The sequence below is a fragment of the Heliconius melpomene genome, unplaced genomic scaffold (genome assembly GCF_056956725.1).
Source record: "Heliconius melpomene rosina isolate 202511_hmr_F unplaced genomic scaffold, ASM5695672v1 Hmr00036, whole genome shotgun sequence".
Taxonomy (NCBI): domain Eukaryota; kingdom Metazoa; phylum Arthropoda; class Insecta; order Lepidoptera; family Nymphalidae; genus Heliconius; species Heliconius melpomene.
The window spans coordinates 63,599-87,193 of record NW_028181853.1 but is presented as its reverse complement, the minus strand read 5'-3'; the positions used below and the strand labels follow the sequence as shown (position 1 = coordinate 87,193).

Sequence of the window (23,595 nt, the reverse complement as noted above, 5' to 3'; positions counted from 1 at the left end):
ACATACTTGCACTTGCAACGTAGAGAGATAGAGAGATATTATATTATATATTACACTATCTATCCATGCACGATAATCATTTATATATATATATATATATATATATATATATATATATATATATATAAATAATTATGATAATAATAATTGCGTGCACTATACTATACTATGTACTATAACTTTTATTTTAATTATTATTGTTATCATCAGCATAATCCCCCCCCCCCCCCCCCCTCTCCCCTACTCCACATACGCATGACCAACGAGTGGAGCCGAACACAGCCGAACGTAGAGGGGGGGGTATATATTTAGAGAGGGTCAAAAAATATGCGACATAAGTTTCTACCGTACGTTCGCAGTTGAACGTCTCCCCGTCACTCGCGAGGAGCGGAGCGTTAGAAGTAATACCAGAAGTGTGCATACCGCCGTCACATAGTCAACATGACCGGTCGCGGTAAGGGTGGAAAGGGTCTGGGAAAAGGCGGAGCGAAGCGTCACAGGAAAGTGCTGCGCGATAACATCCAGGGCATCACGAAGCCGGCCATCCGTCGTCTCGCCCGCAGGGGCGGCGTCAAACGTATATCCGGCCTGATATACGAGGAGACTCGCGGAGTGCTGAAGGTGTTCCTCGAGAATGTGATCCGCGACGCCGTCACGTACACGGAGCACGCCAAGAGGAAGACCGTCACCGCCATGGACGTCGTGTACGCCCTGAAGCGGCAGGGGCGCACTCTGTACGGCTTCGGCGGTTAATATTTTAACCGCCAACCGCCGAACCGAAGTGAAACCGACGAGAGTGTGAGAATTTAGTGTGTGTGTTTGCGTTCGGGCGCGCGAGCGCGGTGGTCAGTCGGTGTAATCGCGTCGTTTACATCTCGATTGTGTGTGTGATCCAGCTCGAACCAGACCGCATAATCTCTCTCTCTCTCTCCGTCGGTTTCACATAAACAAAAGGCCCTTCTCAGGGCCGCACAAATTTCAGAATTAAATAAAATTTATGTTTCTTAACCACACGGACGTCCCGGACGTTGACTTTATTAAAAGTTCAGCGCTCCGAGTGTGCACTACTAGTTACTCACTTACTATATTTGGTGGATATGGACTGGACCGAACCGAACAATATGTATTTAGTATGAATAACATCCAAGTAGCTCTAACTCATAACTGTGGTAGGTAGGTAGGTAATGTAAGTATTGAAAATGTGTATGTGTGTGACATGTTGATATATTTTGCTACACACTGCACACTCACTGTACTACTACTACTACTACTACTACTACATACATATTCATGTTGTAACCAAAGCGCACAGTTTATACTTAAGAGATGTAGCGAGCGAGCAAGTAGGCAGGTAAGTAAGTTATAAAGTTATATCCATCCGTATTATGATTGTGTAGGGAGGGTATTGCACAAGTATTAATATTATTTATAAATATCAATTGTTAGTTAAAACGCTACGCTATAATATCAGCGCGCCCTGAATTTATTCGCTACAAATGCAATTGTGAAATTATGTTCCACCAACGTAGCGTAGCGGAAATATATAATAAAGGAGTTCAATTCATTAAATCTCGTATCATTAGCATATCACCCTGTGATGCTATAGCCCACAAGTGTGATGTATGTATCTATTATATATGATACATTGTGTATGTATATTATTAATATTTGATTGATTATGCACGGTCGGTCGTCCGTAACGAATGAAAAAGTAAATCATTACAATTAATTAAATGAGAATATATATATATATATATATATATATATCATAGCAGCATCATCCGTCACGTGACGCTCGTCTCCTTCTGTATGTACGAAATGGACTGATCACTACTACGACTACGACTACGACGACGACAACGGCGGCGAGTACGATGTGCACATGATTATATATTGAATATATTATTATTTTGTTTGGTATTAAAGTTAAAATCTTGATAGAGGGAAGAAAAGTAAACATTAAGAATTATATATATCTTAATAATATATATATATATATATATGCACACACACACAAACACACACACTCACCCCTGTAAACACTCCGCGTACTCGACAACGGCGGCCGCGGTGGACCGTCGCTCAGCGAGGGCATCGGGTGTTTTACGATGCTCCACTTGGAGGTCCTCGAGGGGGTCGACGGACCGTCGCACGGCGATCTTTCGATATCTCCGGGCGGGCGGGTATTCTTCGCTTTCGATCTGTCGAAACGGAAAATCGTTTCAATAAATTTTTATAGAGAAAAATAACTTTTAAACACGACCGGAGGTACGCACGTAGCACTTCGACGTATTCGACAGCTCGTAATTCCGTCAAATCAACGCGTGTCGTGGCGCTCGGCCCGCGAGCCGGTCGACGGGTTCACGGACGAGGCCCTCACGGGTGGCGGGTCCCTCTCAACATCTGAAATAATGTAAAAATTATAATTTTCTAGACGCCTGTTAGTGAAAAGTTTCGAGCGTTCGTACGAGAAAATGTCCAGCGACACCGCGGCTCTCCTCACGGTATCGCTACCGCTCTTACTGCCACTAGCGACCTCTGCCACGCCAGTACAACGTACAACGTATATATCAATATAAACTATACTTTCCGCGTTCATAACAATTTATTGCTCTTTGTGAGTGATCGTGTGCGTGCGTGTGCGTGTAATAAATAATAATAATAATAATAATAATGGCCGACGCAGCAGTAGCATCAGAAGCTCCCGCACCCGCCACCCCGGCGAAGAAGCCCAAGTCAGCGGTCGGCGCCGCCGCCGCTGCCGCCGCCGCCAAGAAGCCAAAAGCGAAACCGACCCACCCCAAAACCTCCGAGATGGTCAACAGCGCCATCAAGGAGCTCAAGGAGCGCAGCGGTTCGTCTCTGCAGGCTATCAAGAAGTACATAGCGGCCCAGTACAAAGTGGACGCCGAGAAATTGGCCCCGTTCATCAGAAAATATCTAAAGAGCGCCGTCGAGTCCGGTGCCCTGATACAGACCAAGGGCAAGGGCGCTTCTGGCAGTTTCAAGCTCGAGTCCAAGTCGTCCGCTTCGAAGAGCAAGCAGTCTGCGGCCGGCGGCGCCGGCAAGGGATCCTCCGCCGCAGCTTCCGGCGCATCGTCGTCGTCGGCCTCCGCCTCGTCTAGGTCGAAGAAGAAGAAGGCGTCCGGAGCTCCCGCCGCGGCGTCCGCAGGCGGCAGGGCCGGCAAGAAGGGGGCCGCAGCAGCAGCAGCAGCAGCGGCAGCAGCCGCCGCCGCCGCCGCCGCCGCAGCGTCCTCGCCGTCCAAGTCCAAATCGAAGACGACAGTGAAGGACAAAAAGGCGGCCGCCGCGAAGAAGAAGCCCGCCGCCACGGCAGCCAAGAAAGCCGCCGCCGCCGCATCCTCCGCTTCGAAGGCGAAGGGCGGAGCCGCCGCCGCCACCGCCGCCGCTTCTAAGGCGAAGAAGACCGCCAAGCCGCCGACGAAGAAGCCCAAAGCGCCCAAACCAAAGAAGGCAGCCACGCCCAGAGCCAAGCCGGCGGCTAAGAAGGCCGCGTCCGCCACGCCGAAAAAGTGAATAAATAAAATAGACATATATCTATCTATATACAATTGCTAAACGGACGTTAAATAACGCGCACTACACGAGAATAACTCGTGGCGAGTGTTGTGTGTGTGTGTGTTGTGTGTATGTGTGACGACGATAGGTAGGTGTATATACGTATATATATGTATATATACATGTGCAACGGTAGCACGACAAAAAGCCCTTCTCAGGGCTAACAAAACTTTCCAAATACGCCATACATACATATGTTGTATCAATGAACGGTGGTACAGTTTCTTCTACGACGAACGTCTCGTGTGCTACGAAAATTTATATTATGTAATATAATCAATTAAATCAATCAATATATTCACAGTATCATGAGTGATTGGTAAGTCGGTGAATCCACTATTAGATTACTCAATTCTCAATATTCATTCAAAATTAGTGTCACAAATAATAAACTCCTACTTCATTAACAATATAATTTTGTGACCAATTGTTGTATGGTCTTAAAAAAAAAAAAAAAAAAAAAAGAAAAAAGTATATATATATTAAGTGTATATATTGTTATCTGTATTATATATATTTACTATAGTATATTTTTATTATCCGTTTCTAGGCTGAACAGCTAGCTAGCTTTCTGTTTACTTCGGCGATTGTCGTGCATCGTCGTGCGTCGTCGTACACCGTCGCGCATCGTCGTTGTACACCGTCGTGCATCGTCGTGCATCGTCGTGAGCAATCGTCTACGAGAACGCTCGCTCGTGTCCCCGCTCAACGTGCGCGCGATACACGAGTACTTATTTCAAAAAACGGGCTTTTTTTTAAATATTGTCTTTCAAATTCATCTAACTATCGTTCAACATGTCGGGTCGCGGCAAAGGTGGCAAAGTGAAGGGAAAGGCAAAGTCTCGTTCCAACCGTGCCGGACTTCAGTTTCCAGTGGGACGTATACACAGGCTTTTGAGAAAAGGCAACTACGCCGAACGCGTGGGAGCCGGTGCACCGGTCTACCTGGCCGCCGTGATGGAGTATCTGGCCGCCGAAGTGCTCGAGTTGGCCGGAAACGCCGCTAGGGACAACAAGAAGACCAGAATCATCCCGAGGCATCTCCAATTGGCGATCCGTAACGACGAGGAGCTGAACAAGTTGCTCTCGGGAGTTACGATCGCTCAGGGCGGTGTACTGCCCAACATCCAGGCAGTCCTCTTACCCAAAAAGACTGAGAAGAAAGCCTAATCCTGACACCCCTAGTGCGTGTGTGCGTGTGTGGGTGTGGATTTGGTTTTCTGAAATTTTTGGGTTTTTTTTTTTTTTGTGAAAAGGCCCTTTTAAGGGCCACAAAATATTTCCGTGAACGCTTCGAAATTGCATAAATTGTTTCATTAAGCGAGACGTCTTCTAAAACAAACAAAATATATAAAGCATGACACTACATAGTGTGGACGGTCATGAATAAGTATATATATATATATATATAACAATTTTAGGCACACATCAATTTCGATATTATAAAAAATTGTCTAACAGACCACCCACACACACACACACACACACACACACACACACACACACACACACACACACACACACACACACACACACACACACACACACACACACACATAATATACAGGTGGAAGAGGCAGCGCTTCTTTTACTGAAACTGCATATAACATAACATATCACATAACTTCAGGGTAAGTTATTTTTCTTTATAGGGCTTTTATAGAGTAGTTGAAACTGTGGTTTCATTTAAAGTGGTGCTGACAATTCCATCCTGTATACGTAATGTAAACAAATTTTTAATTTCCTACATGTATCTTATAAATTTCAAATTTAAAAGTATACGAATGATAATATGTTCGGGGGGGGGGGGGGGGGGGGAGGTGGTTTGGATGATTGTGACGTGTGTACACGTACTTGGTCAATTTCGTCTCTTAAAGGCTGGCGCGCGTCGTAAGCGCTTGTGCGTCCACAGAACGGAATGACTACCGACCCGGATCCGACGAAATTTTTTAACCGACACCGTCGTGCACGCAGAGAGTGTGTACCTTTCTCATCGATAGTACTAATTACAAACCTTTCTTATCATGCCGCCCAAGACTAGCGGAAAGGCCGCCAAGAAATCCGGCAAGGCCCAAAAGAACATCTCCAAGTCGGACAAGAAAAAGAAGAAGCACAAGAGGAAGGAGAGCTACGCCATCTACATCTACAAAGTGCTCAAACAAGTCCACCCGGACACCGGAATCTCCAGCAAGGCGATGTCCATCATGAACTCGTTCGTGAACGACATTTTCGAGCGTATCGCCGCCGAGGCGTCGCGACTCGCCCACTACAACAAGAGGTCCACGATCACGTCCAGGGAGGTGCAGACCTCCGTGAGGCTCCTGTTGCCCGGCGAGTTGGCCAAGCACGCCGTCAGCGAAGGCACCAAGGCCGTCACCAAGTACACGAGCTCCAAGTGAAGTGGTCCGTCGAAGAGACGACAGTTAAAAATCGAATGCGCTCGCGAACGTGCCGTGTGACGATGTGTGTGTGTGCGCGCGTGTATCCGTCCGTGTTCTCGTGCTAAAGTGTGTGTGTCTGCACTGGTGCTGTTACACTACGCATCGACTACATCATCATCGTCATCATCGGTCGTCGCGCGCATTCTCAAAAGGCCCTTTTAAGGGCCACTATATGAGTCGTGTTTAAAAATAAAACAAAAACAGTTTCTCGCAAAACGTCTCCCTACCTACACCTAGTTCTAAGTGTAAATATTATTGTGTGTGAGCGTGATAAATTCAATAAATAAATAAATAAATAAATAAATAAATAGTGTTGCTACTCTCAGATGAAAATAATAATACATTAATAGACGCACGCACACGAATGACAATTAACTAATGACATAATATTAATTAAGAAAGAATAATACAATAATTATTATCATCACCACATAACGATAATTAATCCTAATAATAATTATTATTATTATTATTTTTATGTACCCCCGTTAGAAACGCACGTAGCCTATTAATAATATTATTATAATGTCGTATTCATGTAATAGAACCTCCTAGCCAGCCAGCCAGCCAGCCAGCCAGCCAGCCAGCCAGCCAGCCAGCCAGCCAGCCAGCCAGCCAGCCAGCCAGCTAGCTAGCTAGCTATCTATCTAACTAACACACGAGTGTGTTAGTTAGATAGATAGATAGATAGATAGATAGATAGATAGATAGATAGCACTGACCGACGCCCGATGATGCCGGGCCCGGCCGACGCGCCAACTACTACTGATGACTGATCTGATCTCTACTCTTCTCTTCTCTTCTCTTCTTCATTTCATTATTATTTCACTGCGACCGACGCATAGTCACAGAAGACGTACACAGCACGGCATCGACGAGGCACTCTCACCGCCCGACGCCCGACTCGCCACCGCACCGCGTGCGAAAGGGACGGCACGTGCCCCGCCCCTCCCCCCCTGACGTTTTATAAGGCGCCGCCGCGCCCCACTTTTTTGAACACTTCCAATATTACTTTGGACGAAGCGAGACGTGCCCGCGCGTAACAGTTCACTTCAGTTCAGTACCGCGTTCAGTTCAGTAGTAGTGCAAGATGGCTCGTACCAAGCAAACCGCCCGCAAGTCCACCGGTGGTAAGGCGCCGCGCAAACAGCTCGCCACGAAGGCGGCTCGCAAGAGCGCACCTGCCACCGGCGGCGTGAAGAAGCCGCACAGGTACAGGCCCGGCACCGTCGCCCTCCGCGAGATTCGTCGCTACCAGAAGAGCACGGAGCTTCTGATCCGCAAGCTGCCCTTCCAGCGTTTGGTGCGCGAGATAGCGCAGGACTTCAAGACGGACCTGCGGTTCCAGAGCTCCGCCGTTATGGCCCTCCAGGAGGCGAGCGAGGCGTATCTGGTGAGCCTCTTCGAGGACACCAACCTTTGCGCGATCCACGCGAAACGCGTCACCATTATGCCGAAGGACATCCAGCTCGCCCGCAGGATCAGAGGCGAACGTGCGTAATTGCCAGCTAGCTTGCTTGCTTGCAATACAAACGAACAAACAAACAATATACACGATTGTGTATATTGTGTGTGTTGTGAAACCAAAAGGCCCTTCTCAGGGCCACAAATTATTCTGATATTTATATACGTTGTCGTTTCACACGTGTACAAAGAACCGTCTGGGCTGGCTGTCCGTCCGTCCTCGTGTCGTACTGTGTCGCACTGTTCATCTGTACGGGGCAATATTCAATGCAAACAAACATACATACTAATAATAATAATAATAATACTTAATTTAAAAAATAATAATAATAATAAATACAACATACTTGCACTTGCAACGTAGAGAGATAGAGAGATATTATATTATATATTACACTATCTATCCATGCACGATAATCATTTATATATATATATATATATATATATATATATATATATATATATATAAATAATTATGATAATAATAATTGCGTGCACTATACTATACTATGTACTATAACTTTTATTTTAATTATTATTGTTATCATCAGCATAATCCCCCCCCCCCCCCCCCCTCTCCCCTACTCCACATACGCATGACCAACGAGTGGAGCCGAACACAGCCGAACGTAGAGGGGGGGGTATATATTTAGAGAGGGTCAAAAAATATGCGACAGGATCGCCTGCCCGCCGTCGAGTAAGCACCTCTGCGCACTCCAGCGGCACGAGTCCTATAGTATCAAGAAACTCTCCACTATTTCGTATTGAAATCATTGTCGAGTTTCGCCAGCGCCCCGTGGCGCCGCGACGGATACCGACGCCCTCGCGTCTCACACCGATCTCGCGATCGCGTTACGCGATCGATGACTGCCGCGTGCGGGCACTAACGCCGCCAGCTCATCATGAGCGGCCGCAGCGGCGCCCAGCGAGACCGCTCTCGCTCGCGCCCTCGCGCCTCCGCGACCCCAGGTCGGAGTATGCCGACCATAGCAGCCACCCCCCCCGGCCCTGCACCCCGCAGGCCCCTCCAAGCCGAAGATGCACGACGGACACCGGAGGCACGCGATATTACCGCGTGCCCTCCCGACGCTCCGCCCACTTCCGCCGAGAGGATGACCGCCCCTTTTGAGACGATGACACCACTGATGATGACACCGAAGCCGCAGCGACCCTCCAGGGCCGCCTCCAGGGAGATGCAGCAACCGCAGCGCTCCCCCTCCGCGCCACCCCGCGTCGAGGACGAGCTTTCGCCGCAGTCGCGCCTACACTCGGACATGCTCGTTGTGTCCGAGTTGCAGAAGCGCGGAGCTCTTTCCCGGTCGCTCATGGTACATATTGCCATGTACCTGAACGACAAGGGAAAGGAGCTGGAATGCGCCGGCGCGGCCGCTGCCGCCGCCGACCCGCTGTTGGGCGTTCTATCGCTAACGCCCGCTAGACGTCCTCGGCCCACAGACGATGCCGATGAGGAGGCTGCCAAGCGCGTGTGCGCGCAACCGCGCGCCGCCCCGCCTCCCAACCCACGCGACCCCCGCCTACGCCAGCGGGATCCTCGGACGATGCCACCTGCCGCCTCCAACACTACCGGCAGCCAGCCGGATGCCTCGAACGCAGGCACCTTCGCTGACGCGCTCAGGGCCCCCGGCCCGGGCCCGAGCCGCACCGCTCCGGCCGCTGCGGCCGCAGCACCGACGCCGGCGCCGGCCACCACCTCGGCCGCGCCTCAGCCACCGAAACCGCGCTTCCCGCCTCTCGTGGTCGAGAAGCTACCCGACTGGGCGCGCCACTTCCGCGCGCTCCGCGACCGCCTTGGCCACGCCCCCAATGCACGCCCCTTTGGACAGGGTGTGCGCTTCTCTCCCGAGTCCGAGGAGGAATACCGCGTCATCCAACGCTACCTCTCGGACCTCGAGAAGACGGAGCCCATCTCCTGGTTTTCTTACGCCTTGCCCGCGGAGAAAAGCAGAAAGGTAGCCATCAGGGGGCTACCTGCAACGACTACACCCGACGAGATCACCGACGCCCTACGAGAGCTCGGCTTCCAGGCCGAGTACGCCCGTCCAATCAAGGCAAGGATGGGCCGGCCTGGATGCATATTTTACGCGATCCTGACGAACACCCCGGACCTGGTACCTGGCATCTTCCAAATAACGGAGCTCCTCAACATGCCAGGTGTCAAAGTGGAAGCCTGGAGGAGCAAGCGGGGCCCGGCGCAGTGCCATCGCTGCCAGGCGTTCCGGCACTCAAGCCATGGGTGCCACCGCCGCCTGGCCTGCGTAAGGTGCGGGGAAGAGCACCTTGCGCGCGACTGCCCGCGCCCTCGCGACGAGCCCGCCACCTGCATCAACTGCGGGGGCGCCCACCCGGCGAACTTCACCGCGTGCCCGCAGTTCCGCAAGGAGTACAGGAACAAGAGGGCCGGCACCGTGGCCCTCTCCCAATCGGCGCCCCGCCCAACCAGGGGCGCCCCACCGGCTTCCACTAGCATGGTCAACGCAGACGAGAATGCGCCAACCCTGATGGCCCCTGCCAACCCCCCGACGACCAGGGGCGCCGGCAGGAAACACAAGAGGGGGGGGAAGAGGACCAGGAGGCAGAGGGAGAGTCAACCCCAACCTCCCCCCGCAGCAGCAGCCACTCTTACCGTCACCCCCGCGGCCCCTGATGCCGCCCGGCGACCAACAACAACAACAACAACAAATGAGCAACCACCGGCCAGTTCCCACCCGCCGGCGCAAGTGGCCATGGACAGAGCAATCGACACCCTTAAGGACGTACTCATCGCCCTGAGGGAAGGTCGGGACCCTGTTCAGTGCGTCCTTGAGGGGATGAAGAACCTCCTCCTCAATGTTTGACCACCTACGGATACTCTACTGGAACGCCTGCGGCTTGAGGAGGAGGAAGAAGTTCCTCCGGCTCATGTTGCGCGACCAACGAATCGACGTCGCGCTCATCAATGAAACCCATCTGCCATCGGATTTCTCGGCCAACCTGCCTGGGTTCCATACTCTACGGCTGGACTCCACCACGGACACCCCTTTTCGAGGTCTCCTCATTGCGATCCGAAGAGGGATCGTCTTCTCACCGCTGCCCGACCTCGGCACCCAGTCTTTCCAATCGCTGGGTGTCGAGATCCACCACGCCTCCAAACCTCTGAGGCTCTTCGCCATATATCGCCCGAGCTCCCGTCCGCTGGTGGTCAGCGAGCTTCGGGCGATCCTTGACAGCACCACACCAACGCTGGCAGCCGGGGACTTCAACGCCAAGCACCCCGCCTGGCGTTGCTCCTTCGCCTGCCCCGACGGACGCCGCCTCCTGAGAGATGCCCAGCGCGCTGGATACGAGGTGGCTGGACCTGACCAGCCCACCCATTACCACTACGCCGATTGCTACGCACCCACCACCATCGACCTGGCGGTGTACCGAGGCCTGGAGACCGTGGACCTCGAGACGCTGCCCGACGCCTTCGGGTCGGACCATCAGCCCGTCCTGGCTACTCTCTCCGGCGGGCTGACCTTGGCCAAACCACCTCCGGCCCGAGGCCGGATCACCTGGGAGCGCTTCGAAGCCTCCCTCGCCACGAAGCCGACGCACATCCCCCCGCTCTCAGACTCCGCTGCCATCGACAACCTGGCCGCCGACATCACCACGTCCATCCAGGACGCGATGCAGGCAGCGACGGCACCCCCAAGCTCGCACCGCCTCCCGCCGATCCCTGGGCACGTCGCCAAGCTCATCAAACAAAAACGGAAGCTTCGCACCGAGTGGCAGACGACCAGGGACCCAGCGATCAAAACAAAGGTCAACCAACTCATCGAGCGCATTAGGGCCGCGCTCGATGAGGACGCTTCCGACGCTTGGGAGCGCCGCATCCAGAGGGCAAGCGAGGACCAGCCCTCGCTCAACCTACTCAGCCGCCAGTTAATGAAAAAGAAGCCGCCCACTGGTCCGCTCCTCCACCCCGACGGCTCTCTCCGCTACTCTGCGGAGGAGAGAGCCGCGATCCTGGCGGAGCACCTAGCGACGACGTTCCAGCCCAACCCAAGTGAGCGTCCAGCACTTCACGCGCAGATGGAAGCGGAAGTGTCTTCCCGTCTCGCTGCTCCTGAACTTCCTCTGCCGCCGCCGCCGTTCATCTCGCCGACTGCCGTCAAGAAGGCAATCGGCCGGCTTAAGCCCAGAAAGGCGCCGGGTTTGGACGGCGTCACCAATGCGGCACTCCAGCATTTACCTACGAAGACCATCGCAGCATTGGCCAGGCTCTTCAGCGCCATTCTGCGCCTGGGTTACTTCCCCCAGGCGTGGAAGGAGGGCCTGGTCGTTATGCTCCCCAAGGCCGGCAAGAATACCCGCCACGCCGACGCCTACAGGCCTATAACTCTACTGAGCTCCGTCGCCAAACTGTTCGAGAAGCTACTCCTTCCGCTTCTCCTGCCGCACCTCCAGCCGCGGCAAGAACAGTTTGGCTTCCGCAGTGGCCACTCCACTACGCTCCAGGTGGCCAGGGTGCTGCACTTCGCTGCAGCAGCAGCTAACAGGAAGGAGAGTGCTGCTGCAGCCTTCCTCGACGTGGCCAGCGCGTTCGACCGTGTCTGGCACCCGGGGCTCCTCCTCAAGGTGCTCCGTGCTGGCACCCCGCATCACCTCGCGACCACTGTAGCCGCCTACCTGAGCGGACGCTCCTTCTGCGTGAGGGTAGAACACGCCCGCTCCTGCACCCACCAGATCGCCGCCGGTGTACCCCAGGGGAGTATCCTCTCCCCTGCGCTCTACTCTTGGTACACCGACGACCTGCCAGTAGAAGAAGGTACCATGCTCGCCCTATACGCCGATGACGTGGCCCTACTTACGAAGAGCCTCAATGCCAATCACGCCGCCGTCAAGCTCCAGCGAGCACTCAATCTGCTGCCGAACTGGCTCGCGGAGTGGAGGCTCTCGCTCAACGTGGCCAAGACCCAGATCATCTCTCTGGGGCGCCACTTGAGCCTGCCTCCTCCGCTGAGCCTGCAGGGCCAGCAGATCCACTGGAAGCCCACCGCGACCTACCTCGGCGTCGTGGTTGACCGGAGGCTCTCGATGATGGGGCATGTCAAGAAGGCCGCGAACGCGGCAAAAGTGGCGCTGCATTTGCTGCGCCCCCTCTTCAGGTCCCGTCTCCCCCTCCGTTTGAAGCTCGCATTGTACAAGACGTACGTCAGGCCGCATCTCACCTACGCCGCCCCGGCGTGGTACGCCCTAGCGAGTTCCCGCCAACGCAACATCCTGCAGGTGGTCCAGAACGTTGCCCTCCGGCGCGTTACCCAGGCTCCCTACTTCGTCAGGAACGCCACTCTCCAGCGTGACCTGAGAATAGAGAGCCTGGAGGATCACATCCGCCGGCTCGCGTCCAACGCGTTTCGCCGTGCGGATGTCTCGGACCACCTGCACCTTCGCAGCATCGCGCCGTGGCACACGCGGCCCCCTGACGTGCGTCGCCTTCCGAGGGATCTCCTCTCCCCCCCCCCTGAATCCGATCCCGAATCCGACTCCTGAGCTGCCACCTTGGTCGCTGGTCGCTTAAGCTGGGCCTCCCTCGGGGTAACCGAGGGTCTCACCCGGCTGAGCTTGACCGCCCAGGTGGCGCATAGCTCGTCCTTCCCTCTGAGTTAGTTCCCCCCCCCCTGTGCCCCTGTCACATACAACAGGCGCACTCCTACTCCCCTGGCTATATGCCTCCCCAAAGACGCACCCATAGTAATGGGTGGAGATTGAAGCAGCGAAATAAGGGCTAACGCCCTGCAATCGCTTCCCGGCCCACGGGTCGGAAGTAAGAACACACGTCAATATGCGACATAAGTTTCTACCGTACGTTCGCAGTTGAACGTCTCCCCGTCACTCGCGAGGAGCGGAGCGTTAGAAGTAATACCAGAAGTGTGCATACCGCCGTCACATAGTCAACATGACCGGTCGCGGTAAGGGTGGAAAGGGTCTGGGAAAAGGCGGAGCGAAGCGTCACAGGAAAGTGCTGCGCGATAACATCCAGGGCATCACGAAGCCGGCCATCCGTCGTCTCGCCCGCAGGGGCGGCGTCAAACGTATATCCGGCCTGATATACGAGGAGACTCGCGGAGTGCTGAAGGTGTTCCTCGAGAATGTGATCCGCGACGCCGTCACGTACACGGAGCACGCCAAGAGGAAGACCGTCACCGCCATGGACGTCGTGTACGCCCTGAAGCGGCAGGGGCGCACTCTGTACGGCTTCGGCGGTTAATATTTTAACCGCCAACCGCCGAACCGAAGTGAAACCGACGAGAGTGTGAGAATTTAGTGTGTGTGTTTGCGTTCGGGCGCGCGAGCGCGGTGGTCAGTCGGTGTAATCGCGTCGTTTACATCTCGATTGTGTGTGTGATCCAGCTCGAACCAGACCGCATAATCTCTCTCTCTCTCTCCGTCGGTTTCACATAAACAAAAGGCCCTTCTCAGGGCCGCACAAATTTCAGAATTAAATAAAATTTATGTTTCTTAACCACACGGACGTCCCGGACGTTGACTTTATTAAAAGTTCAGCGCTCCGAGTGTGCACTACTAGTTACTCACTTACTATATTTGGTGGATATGGACTGGACCGAACCGAACAATATGTATTTAGTATGAATAACATCCAAGTAGCTCTAACTCATAACTGTGGTAGGTAGGTAGGTAATGTAAGTATTGAAAATGTGTATGTGTGTGACATGTTGATATATTTTGCTACACACTGCACACTCACTGTACTACTACTACTACTACTACTACTACATACATATTCATGTTGTAACCAAAGCGCACAGTTTATACTTAAGAGATGTAGCGAGCGAGCAAGTAGGCAGGTAAGTAAGTTATAAAGTTATATCCATCCGTATTATGATTGTGTAGGGAGGGTATTGCACAAGTATTAATATTATTTATAAATATCAATTGTTAGTTAAAACGCTACGCTATAATATCAGCGCGCCCTGAATTTATTCGCTACAAATGCAATTGTGAAATTATGTTCCACCAACGTAGCGTAGCGGAAATATATAATAAAGGAGTTCAATTCATTAAATCTCGTATCATTAGCATATCACCCTGTGATGCTATAGCCCACAAGTGTGATGTATGTATCTATTATATATGATACATTGTGTATGTATATTATTAATATTTGATTGATTATGCACGGTCGGTCGTCCGTAACGAATGAAAAAGTAAATCATTACAATTAATTAAATGAGAATATATATATATATATATATATATATATCATAGCAGCATCATCCGTCACGTGACGCTCGTCTCCTTCTGTATGTACGAAATGGACTGATCACTACTACGACTACGACTACGACGACGACAACGGCGGCGAGTACGATGTGCACATGATTATATATTGAATATATTATTATTTTGTTTGGTATTAAAGTTAAAATCTTGATAGAGGGAAGAAAAGTAAACATTAAGAATTATATATATCTTAATAATATATATATATATATATATGCACACACACACAAACACACACACTCACCCCTGTAAACACTCCGCGTACTCGACAACGGCGGCCGCGGTGGACCGTCGCTCAGCGAGGGCATCGGGTGTTTTACGATGCTCCACTTGGAGGTCCTCGAGGGGGTCGACGGACCGTCGCACGGCGATCTTTCGATATCTCCGGGCGGGCGGGTATTCTTCGCTTTCGATCTGTCGAAACGGAAAATCGTTTCAATAAATTTTTATAGAGAAAAATAACTTTTAAACACGACCGGAGGTACGCACGTAGCACTTCGACGTATTCGACAGCTCGTAATTCCGTCAAATCAACGCGTGTCGTGGCGCTCGGCCCGCGAGCCGGTCGACGGGTTCACGGACGAGGCCCTCACGGGTGGCGGGTCCCTCTCAACATCTGAAATAATGTAAAAATTATAATTTTCTAGACGCCTGTTAGTGAAAAGTTTCGAGCGTTCGTACGAGAAAATGTCCAGCGACACCGCGGCTCTCCTCACGGTATCGCTACCGCTCTTACTGCCACTAGCGACCTCTGCCACGCCAGTACAACGTACAACGTATATATCAATATAAACTATACTTTCCGCGTTCATAACAATTTATTGCTCTTTGTGAGTGATCGTGTGCGTGCGTGTGCGTGTAATAAATAATAATAATAATAATAATAATGGCCGACGCAGCAGTAGCATCAGAAGCTCCCGCACCCGCCACCCCGGCGAAGAAGCCCAAGTCAGCGGTCGGCGCCGCCGCCGCTGCCGCCGCCGCCAAGAAGCCAAAAGCGAAACCGACCCACCCCAAAACCTCCGAGATGGTCAACAGCGCCATCAAGGAGCTCAAGGAGCGCAGCGGTTCGTCTCTGCAGGCTATCAAGAAGTACATAGCGGCCCAGTACAAAGTGGACGCCGAGAAATTGGCCCCGTTCATCAGAAAATATCTAAAGAGCGCCGTCGAGTCCGGTGCCCTGATACAGACCAAGGGCAAGGGCGCTTCTGGCAGTTTCAAGCTCGAGTCCAAGTCGTCCGCTTCGAAGAGCAAGCAGTCTGCGGCCGGCGGCGCCGGCAAGGGATCCTCCGCCGCAGCTTCCGGCGCATCGTCGTCGTCGGCCTCCGCCTCGTCTAGGTCGAAGAAGAAGAAGGCGTCCGGAGCTCCCGCCGCGGCGTCCGCAGGCGGCAGGGCCGGCAAGAAGGGGGCCGCAGCAGCAGCAGCAGCAGCGGCAGCAGCCGCCGCCGCCGCCGCCGCCGCAGCGTCCTCGCCGTCCAAGTCCAAATCGAAGACGACAGTGAAGGACAAAAAGGCGGCCGCCGCGAAGAAGAAGCCCGCCGCCACGGCAGCCAAGAAAGCCGCCGCCGCCGCATCCTCCGCTTCGAAGGCGAAGGGCGGAGCCGCCGCCGCCACCGCCGCCGCTTCTAAGGCGAAGAAGACCGCCAAGCCGCCGACGAAGAAGCCCAAAGCGCCCAAACCAAAGAAGGCAGCCACGCCCAGAGCCAAGCCGGCGGCTAAGAAGGCCGCGTCCGCCACGCCGAAAAAGTGAATAAATAAAATAGACATATATCTATCTATATACAATTGCTAAACGGACGTTAAATAACGCGCACTACACGAGAATAACTCGTGGCGAGTGTTGTGTGTGTGTGTGTTGTGTGTATGTGTGACGACGATAGGTAGGTGTATATACGTATATATATGTATATATACATGTGCAACGGTAGCACGACAAAAAGCCCTTCTCAGGGCTAACAAAACTTTCCAAATACGCCATACATACATATGTTGTATCAATGAACGGTGGTACAGTTTCTTCTACGACGAACGTCTCGTGTGCTACGAAAATTTATATTATGTAATATAATCAATTAAATCAATCAATATATTCACAGTATCATGAGTGATTGGTAAGTCGGTGAATCCACTATTAGATTACTCAATTCTCAATATTCATTCAAAATTAGTGTCACAAATAATAAACTCCTACTTCATTAACAATATAATTTTGTGACCAATTGTTGTATGGTCTTAAAAAAAAAAAAAAAAAAAAAAGAAAAAAGTATATATATATTAAGTGTATATATTGTTATCTGTATTATATATATTTACTATAGTATATTTTTATTATCCGTTTCTAGGCTGAACAGCTAGCTAGCTTTCTGTTTACTTCGGCGATTGTCGTGCATCGTCGTGCGTCGTCGTACACCGTCGCGCATCGTCGTTGTACACCGTCGTGCATCGTCGTGCATCGTCGTGAGCAATCGTCTACGAGAACGCTCGCTCGTGTCCCCGCTCAACGTGCGCGCGATACACGAGTACTTATTTCAAAAAACGGGCTTTTTTTTAGAGAGGAGAGTTCCAATCCGACCGCGGTACCGCCAGGACGTCTCAATGTCCGCTTGGCATCGCTTTCGCAATCACCAAAATCAAAAAAACCCAAAAACCAAAAACCAATCCACGCACGCGCGCACTCTCGGCCACGCCATCCTGCAACACCAAGAAGACGAAGAGGACCGATCGGCGTCGTTTGTTCGGCGAGCGGCGATCTCCGTTGTTTTGTGTAGTGCAGTGTAGTGTGTTAGTGTCCATAGGATTTCACCTGGATTCCATACCCACGTGAGTACTTTTACACAGTGTTAGCTTAAGCTAGGTACTCACCCCGGCCCCACCAGGCCGAGACATTAGGTCAAAGTAGGCACACACCCCTCGCCTCGGCGGGGGGTCAAGTTTAGTCAAAATGGTTCGGATAGACTCGGATAGTCTACTTAAGTTCGCCGCAGACCATATCCCGTCATGTTTCTTTTTGGAAATAACCGCATTCGTGGAACGCGAAAAACGCCAGCAAAAGCAGGTGGCCAATCCCGGCGAGACCAACGCCGAATCGGACGAGGACGAGGCTCTGGACATCGTTCTAGAGTCCGAGTCCGAAGCTGAGGAGGCGGCGGCCCCGCCGGCCGAATCCTCACAGGAGGAGGAGGATCAGGACGGTTTCGAGACCGTCATATCTAAGGCCGCCAAACGCAAGGCAAAACGATCCCCCGATAATTCAGGCAAACGCGCCGCGAGCGCGCTAGATTCCCCCGCTTCCCCGCGGTCCTCACCCCCGCGCAAAAGTAGGGCACGCGCGCAGGTAGCAGAAATGGGTGCGCAGGTAGACAAAAACGGCTCCGACGCCGAAATGACTGACAAGACAGACAATGCAATTGCTAACAATAATAACAGCAACAATAATAACTCAATCCCCGCGTCCAACTCTGGCGACGGTTCGGTACCGCTACCGGCCGGCGCTCGTAGGGATAGGTTACCTCCCCCGATCATAGTTCAGGAAAAGAAAGCGTGGGACAATTTACAACTTTGGATGTTGTCCGCTAAAGTGCAGTTCAATTCTGCCAGATCCACAGCGCAGGGAGTTAGGATTCAGGTGTTAACACCTAAAGACCACAGGGTCCTTACGACCCACCTTAGGAATTCAAACATAGGGTTCCATTCCTACGCTCTGGAGGACGAGCGTCAATTACGTGTAGTCCTCAAGGGTATCCCAGTCGAGTTAGAGACCCAATCCGTTTTTCGGGACTTAATGTCCCAAAAGCTTCCCGTTAGGGCAGTCCACCGTATGTACAATCAGTACACTAAAAAAAGCTACGACATGGTCCTAGCTGTCCTAGACCGCAGCCCTGAGGGCAAACAAATCTTCAATATTAAATCCATCTGCTCACTCACGGGCATTACTATAGATAAGCCATGGTCTCGTGGCATTCCCGGGCAGTGTCACCGCTGCCAGCTCTATGGGCATTCCGCCAAAAACTGTCACGCAAAACCCAGGTGCGTGAAGTGCTTAGAAAGTCACGCTACTGCTGACTGTCCGCGCAAGGTCCCAGACCCGGCCGTACCTCCCAGCTGTGTCTTGTGTGAGACCCAAGGGCACCCCGCAAACTACCGCGGATGCCCTAGGGCCCCACGCAGGTCCGGCGGAAAGGGCGGCAGGACGCATAAGGCTTCGATGCCTTCCCGTCCAGCGCAAAACCCGTCCGGCCCTCAGCCACTACTCCAACCAGCCCCTCTTCCTTCCACCAATGCGTGGAAAAAACCTCTACCAGAGACCCAAGCCGCCAAGGCCTCCAATCCCAAACCCAAGCCCTCCAGGGCCACTTCCTCTGCCCGCCAGCCCCGTGGGGAGGTAACAGAACAGGATAGTATCGAAGACGCGATCGACATTGCGACCAGCTTTTTAGATATACTAGATAAAGACGAATTATTGGCCTTCGCGAAAGGCTTAGTAGACTCAAACGGCGATCCTAAAAGTCGACTTCAAGTAATTAAGCTCAACAGAAAGCTTATAGCCAAATTACTACTTGTCAATGCTCAAACTTCCAATGGCGGTCAATAATAATTTTAGAATCAACCCGCCCGATTTAAGACTCGCGCGAGTCAAGCCGCGTTCTCTCAACATAGGTTATTTTAACGCTAACGGTCTCAATACGCAAATGGGGCTAGTCCGCGATTTTGTTACAAACCGACAACTCGACTTATTTCTAGTCCAGGAAACGTTCCTTAGAAATTGCAATAGGGATCCCAAGATAGCCAATTACCGCACTATTCGTAACGACAGAGACGGCGCCAAAGGCGGCACCGTCATATTTTACAGAAAGACGCTTCACGTCATACCGCTCGATCCGCCGCCGACGCTCACTAACATCGAAGTTTCGGTCTGTAAGGTTCACATGACTGGACATCCACCCACTATTATAGCTTCCGCCTATCTCTCTCCATCAAAGAGTTTACTTAGAAGCGACCTACAGACACTACTAGACATGGGGGACTCGGTTATCATAGCCGGGGACCTTAACTGTAAAAGTACCAGGTGGAATTGCAACTCCACAAATAGAGGAGGAATCGAACTCGAAAATATCTATGACCTGACCACCTCTCGCTTTGAGATAATAGCCCCCCTCACTCCCACTAGATTTGGGCCCCGGGGCCGACCTTCAATTCTCGACATAGCCATCCTGCAGGGCGTCTCTCTCAGGCTGCGCTCTATCGAGGTAATACCAGAGTTAGACTCAGACCATAGACCTGTAATAGTTAAATTAGGACCCGATTGTCCTCCAGTTCTTCCTAAAACCACCATCACCGACTGGTCTAAGTTCGCGGAGCGCCTAGGCAATCCCGACACGGAACCGACAGACGACATACCTGACAGATTCGACTCGGTGGAAGTAGTCGAGGCGGAAATTAACCAACTTACTGACAGACTGGGTAGCACTCTCGACGAGTGTTCTAGGGAAATTCCAAGTAATCCAGAAGGACATTTTAAGATCCCGCGTGATCTCAGAAAGCTCATGAGACGTAAAAACATCGCCAATAGGGCGCACGATTCATTTCCGTCGCCGGCTAACCGCGCTAAACTCTGGAGGCTCCAAAGACAGGTTCGAGCCCGGTTCGAGGACCTCAGAGACGAATCTTGGGATCATAGGTTATCAGAGCTTACGCCATCGCACGTAGCGTTCTGGCAACTAACCAAATCATTCAAAAACGACACCGTAGTCGAATTACCGCCGTTAATCCGTCCGGACGGAACACTAGCCTCAGACGATCTCGAAAAGGCCGAATGCCTAGCGGATAACTTAGAAAGTCAATGCTCCCCCTCGGAACAACCGTGTGATCCAATTCACGTCGCCGCGGTGGACACACAGGTCGAAACGTGGGCACCGTTGCCACCAGCGGGCGAACCTATAAGACCGACCTCTGTCGAAGAGGTACAAGACATTATAAAGCGCCTTAAGCCAAAGAAAGCCCCAGGATCCGATCGCATCTCGAATAAGATCCTTAAAATTCTTCCCATTCACATTCTAACGCTTCTCGTTGCCATTTTCAACACGCTCTTAAAAGAGTGCTCATTCCCAGACCAATGGAAAGAGGCAATAGTCATAGGTATTCACAAGCCTAAGAAACCTCGCACATCCCCGTCCAGTTATCGCCCCATAAGCCTTCTCAGTTCAATGGGCAAAATATACGAACGCATCCTCCTCACTCGTCTCCAAGCCGCAGTCGTGGCCAATGACATAATCCCCCCCGAACAATTCGGCTTTAGAGCCAAACACTCCAGCATACACCAGGTACACCGCCTCACGGAATTCCTGTTATCCCGAGCCAAATCAATGCCATCAGCGGCAATCTTCTTAGACATTGCAAAAGCGTTTGATAAAGTCTGGCACAATGGCTTGATTTACAAGTTACAAAAGACTAACGTACCTGACAGACTCGTGCACATCATTCGAGACTACTTATCAAACCGCTCATTTAGATACAGGGTAGAAGGCACCCTTTCCTCCAGTAGGCCAGTTAGAGCTGGAGTCCCTCAGGGCTCCATACTATCCCCGCTTCTGTACAATTTGTACACGCACGACATCCCCAAAACCCCAGGTACAAACCTAGCCCTTTTCGCAGACGACACCGCCGTCTATACGTCCGGCCGTGTATCAGTCTGCATAGCTAAAAGACTCCAAAAGTCCATGGACCGCATAGGTCAGTGGCTATTTCAATGGCGCATAGAGGTCAATCCCGATAAAAGTAACATCATTTACTTCCCCCTCCGTAGGACAGACTACCTGCCACATGTCCGCCTTTTAGGCAAAATAATTCCCGAGGCCAAACAGGCCAAATACTTAGGTGTCATTCTCGACAGTCAACTGTCCTTTAAAGCCCACATTACTTATGTTCGCCGCAAAGCGGCCTATGTCCTAAGTTGTTTGTATCCACTCATTTGTGCTAAAAGCAAACTCTCTCTTAGAAATAAAATCCGACTCTATAAAGCATGCGTCAGACCCATTTTCGCCTACGCCTGTGTTGTGTTCGCACAGACAGACCTTAGCCGTTTACAAGTAATTCAAAACCGTTTCTTGCGTAATACTACCGGTGCCCCGTGGTACATGCGTAATACCGATCTCCATAGAGACGTCAAATTAGATTCAGTAAAAGAGCACTGTCGCAAGCTCTCTAGTAGTTATTTCACTAAAGCCGAGTCGCATCCGAATCCGCTGGTGGTAAACTCGTGTAATTACGCCAAACGACGCCCGTGGGATCGCCGTCGACCCCGGGATATCTTAACCGATGATGCTGACCCCATCACTAAAGCGAACGACCCCAAATTTGTAGGTAGGGCCACACACAATCGCACACATACACGCTACGCACACCGTCCCCGCCGGTGGAGACGAGGTCCCAGCTTTACTGTGGCCCAATCGCGCCTCGGCGCGAGAGGAGCCCGCACTCATTAATCCAATAGGGCATCAAGAGCCCTCCCCAGTAGGCTTTGGTCGAACCGATCGAAGCAAAGCCCCCCACTACGAACGGTGTTCGCAAGTCGCGGTCCGAGTCTCAAAGGAGACGCCCTTGCGCCACTGTGTTCTCTTTTGTTGGTACCTTCCACGGTAGCCATGCCAAGGTCAGAGCTCGTCTAGCTCGGCCTCCCCAAGTCCGGTGACGCTGTAGAGGCCGATATGGCCAACAGCATACTGCTCAATCGAAAAACGAAAACGAAACTTTTTTTTAAATATTGTCTTTCAAATTCATCTAACTATCGTTCAACATGTCGGGTCGCGGCAAAGGTGGCAAAGTGAAGGGAAAGGCAAAGTCTCGTTCCAACCGTGCCGGACTTCAGTTTCCAGTGGGACGTATACACAGGCTTTTGAGAAAAGGCAACTACGCCGAACGCGTGGGAGCCGGTGCACCGGTCTACCTGGCCGCCGTGATGGAGTATCTGGCCGCCGAAGTGCTCGAGTTGGCCGGAAACGCCGCTAGGGACAACAAGAAGACCAGAATCATCCCGAGGCATCTCCAATTGGCGATCCGTAACGACGAGGAGCTGAACAAGTTGCTCTCGGGAGTTACGATCGCTCAGGGCGGTGTACTGCCCAACATCCAGGCAGTCCTCTTACCCAAAAAGACTGAGAAGAAAGCCTAATCCTGACACCCCTAGTGCGTGTGTGCGTGTGTGGGTGTGGATTTGGTTTTCTGAAATTTTTGGGTTTTTTTTTTTTTTGTGAAAAGGCCCTTTTAAGGGCCACAAAATATTTCCGTGAACGCTTCGAAATTGCATAAATTGTTTCATTAAGCGAGACGTCTTCTAAAACAAACAAAATATATAAAGCATGACACTACATAGTGTGGACGGTCATGAATAAGTATATATATATATATATATAACAATTTTAGGCACACATCAATTTCGATATTATAAAAAATTGTCTAACAGACCACCCACACACACACACACACACACACACACACACACACACACACACACACACACACACACACACACACACACACACACACACACACACACACATAATATACAGGTGGAAGAGGCAGCGCTTCTTTTACTGAAACTGCATATAACATAACATATCACATAACTTCAGGGTAAGTTATTTTTCTTTATAGGGCTTTTATAGAGTAGTTGAAACTGTGGTTTCATTTAAAGTGGTGCTGACAATTCCATCCTGTATACGTAATGTAAACAAATTTTTAATTTCCTACATGTATCTTATAAATTTCAAATTTAAAAGTATACGAATGATAATATGTTCGGGGGGGGGGGGGGGGGGGGAGGTGGTTTGGA

The 23,595-nt window shown here is 51.5% G+C and overlaps 8 protein-coding genes and 1 long non-coding RNA gene across 9 annotated transcripts in view; 8 read left to right on the top strand and 1 right to left on the bottom strand.

The window, feature by feature from the left end:
- LOC146526680 (uncharacterized) overlaps positions 1-23,595 on the bottom strand; it is a 39,441-nt gene that overhangs the window by 11,026 nt on the left and 4,820 nt on the right. Inside the window, exons 3-6 of the long non-coding RNA XR_014879363.1 lie at positions 15,258-15,384; positions 15,013-15,182; positions 2,277-2,403; positions 2,032-2,201 (exon numbers count right to left, since the gene is read on the bottom strand). This is a non-coding gene — a long non-coding RNA (uncharacterized LOC146526680). The remainder of the gene's footprint in view (positions 1-2,031; positions 2,202-2,276; positions 2,404-15,012; positions 15,183-15,257; positions 15,385-23,595) is intronic.
- Positions 345-1,569, top strand: LOC146526691 (histone H4). The gene has a single exon (XM_085206880.1). It carries the CDS (start codon positions 442-444, stop codon positions 751-753), a length of 312 nt encoding a protein of 103 aa, XP_085063006.1. The 5' UTR covers positions 345-441; the 3' UTR covers positions 754-1,569.
- On the top strand, positions 2,546-3,748 carry LOC146526690 (uncharacterized). Its single transcript, XM_085206866.1, has one exon. The coding sequence runs from the start codon at positions 2,674-2,676 to the stop codon at positions 3,535-3,537; it is 864 nt and encodes a 287-aa protein (XP_085062992.1). The 5' UTR covers positions 2,546-2,673; the 3' UTR covers positions 3,538-3,748.
- Positions 4,348-4,856, top strand: LOC146526689 (histone H2A). The gene has a single exon (XM_085206874.1). The coding sequence runs from the start codon at positions 4,375-4,377 to the stop codon at positions 4,747-4,749; it is 375 nt and encodes a 124-aa protein (XP_085063000.1). The 5' UTR covers positions 4,348-4,374; the 3' UTR covers positions 4,750-4,856.
- On the top strand, positions 5,508-6,191 carry LOC146526688 (histone H2B). The gene has a single exon (XM_085206870.1). It carries the CDS (start codon positions 5,604-5,606, stop codon positions 5,976-5,978), a length of 375 nt encoding a protein of 124 aa, XP_085062996.1. The 5' UTR covers positions 5,508-5,603; the 3' UTR covers positions 5,979-6,191.
- On the top strand, positions 7,006-7,646 carry LOC146526687 (histone H3-like). Its single transcript, XM_085206868.1, has one exon. It carries the CDS (start codon positions 7,111-7,113, stop codon positions 7,519-7,521), a length of 411 nt encoding a protein of 136 aa, XP_085062994.1. The 5' UTR covers positions 7,006-7,110; the 3' UTR covers positions 7,522-7,646.
- On the top strand, positions 13,330-13,953 carry LOC146526686 (histone H4). The gene has a single exon (XM_085206878.1). The coding sequence runs from the start codon at positions 13,423-13,425 to the stop codon at positions 13,732-13,734; it is 312 nt and encodes a 103-aa protein (XP_085063004.1). The 5' UTR covers positions 13,330-13,422; the 3' UTR covers positions 13,735-13,953.
- On the top strand, positions 15,527-16,729 carry LOC146526685 (uncharacterized). The gene has a single exon (XM_085206864.1). The coding sequence runs from the start codon at positions 15,655-15,657 to the stop codon at positions 16,516-16,518; it is 864 nt and encodes a 287-aa protein (XP_085062990.1). The 5' UTR covers positions 15,527-15,654; the 3' UTR covers positions 16,519-16,729.
- Positions 22,543-23,042, top strand: LOC146526684 (histone H2A). The gene has a single exon (XM_085206875.1). The coding sequence runs from the start codon at positions 22,561-22,563 to the stop codon at positions 22,933-22,935; it is 375 nt and encodes a 124-aa protein (XP_085063001.1). The 5' UTR covers positions 22,543-22,560; the 3' UTR covers positions 22,936-23,042.

Excerpts from the sequence above, each read along its gene's own strand:
- LOC146526691 (XM_085206880.1), top strand. The coding sequence starts at position 442 with ATGACCGGTCGCGGTAAGGGTGGAAAGGGTCTGGGAAAAGGCGGAGCG.
- LOC146526690 (XM_085206866.1), top strand. The coding sequence starts at position 2,674 with ATGGCCGACGCAGCAGTAGCATCAGAAGCTCCCGCACCCGCCACCCCG.
- LOC146526689 (XM_085206874.1), top strand. The coding sequence starts at position 4,375 with ATGTCGGGTCGCGGCAAAGGTGGCAAAGTGAAGGGAAAGGCAAAGTCT.
- LOC146526688 (XM_085206870.1), top strand. The coding sequence starts at position 5,604 with ATGCCGCCCAAGACTAGCGGAAAGGCCGCCAAGAAATCCGGCAAGGCC.
- LOC146526687 (XM_085206868.1), top strand. The coding sequence starts at position 7,111 with ATGGCTCGTACCAAGCAAACCGCCCGCAAGTCCACCGGTGGTAAGGCG.
- LOC146526686 (XM_085206878.1), top strand. The coding sequence starts at position 13,423 with ATGACCGGTCGCGGTAAGGGTGGAAAGGGTCTGGGAAAAGGCGGAGCG.
- LOC146526685 (XM_085206864.1), top strand. The coding sequence starts at position 15,655 with ATGGCCGACGCAGCAGTAGCATCAGAAGCTCCCGCACCCGCCACCCCG.
- LOC146526684 (XM_085206875.1), top strand. The coding sequence starts at position 22,561 with ATGTCGGGTCGCGGCAAAGGTGGCAAAGTGAAGGGAAAGGCAAAGTCT.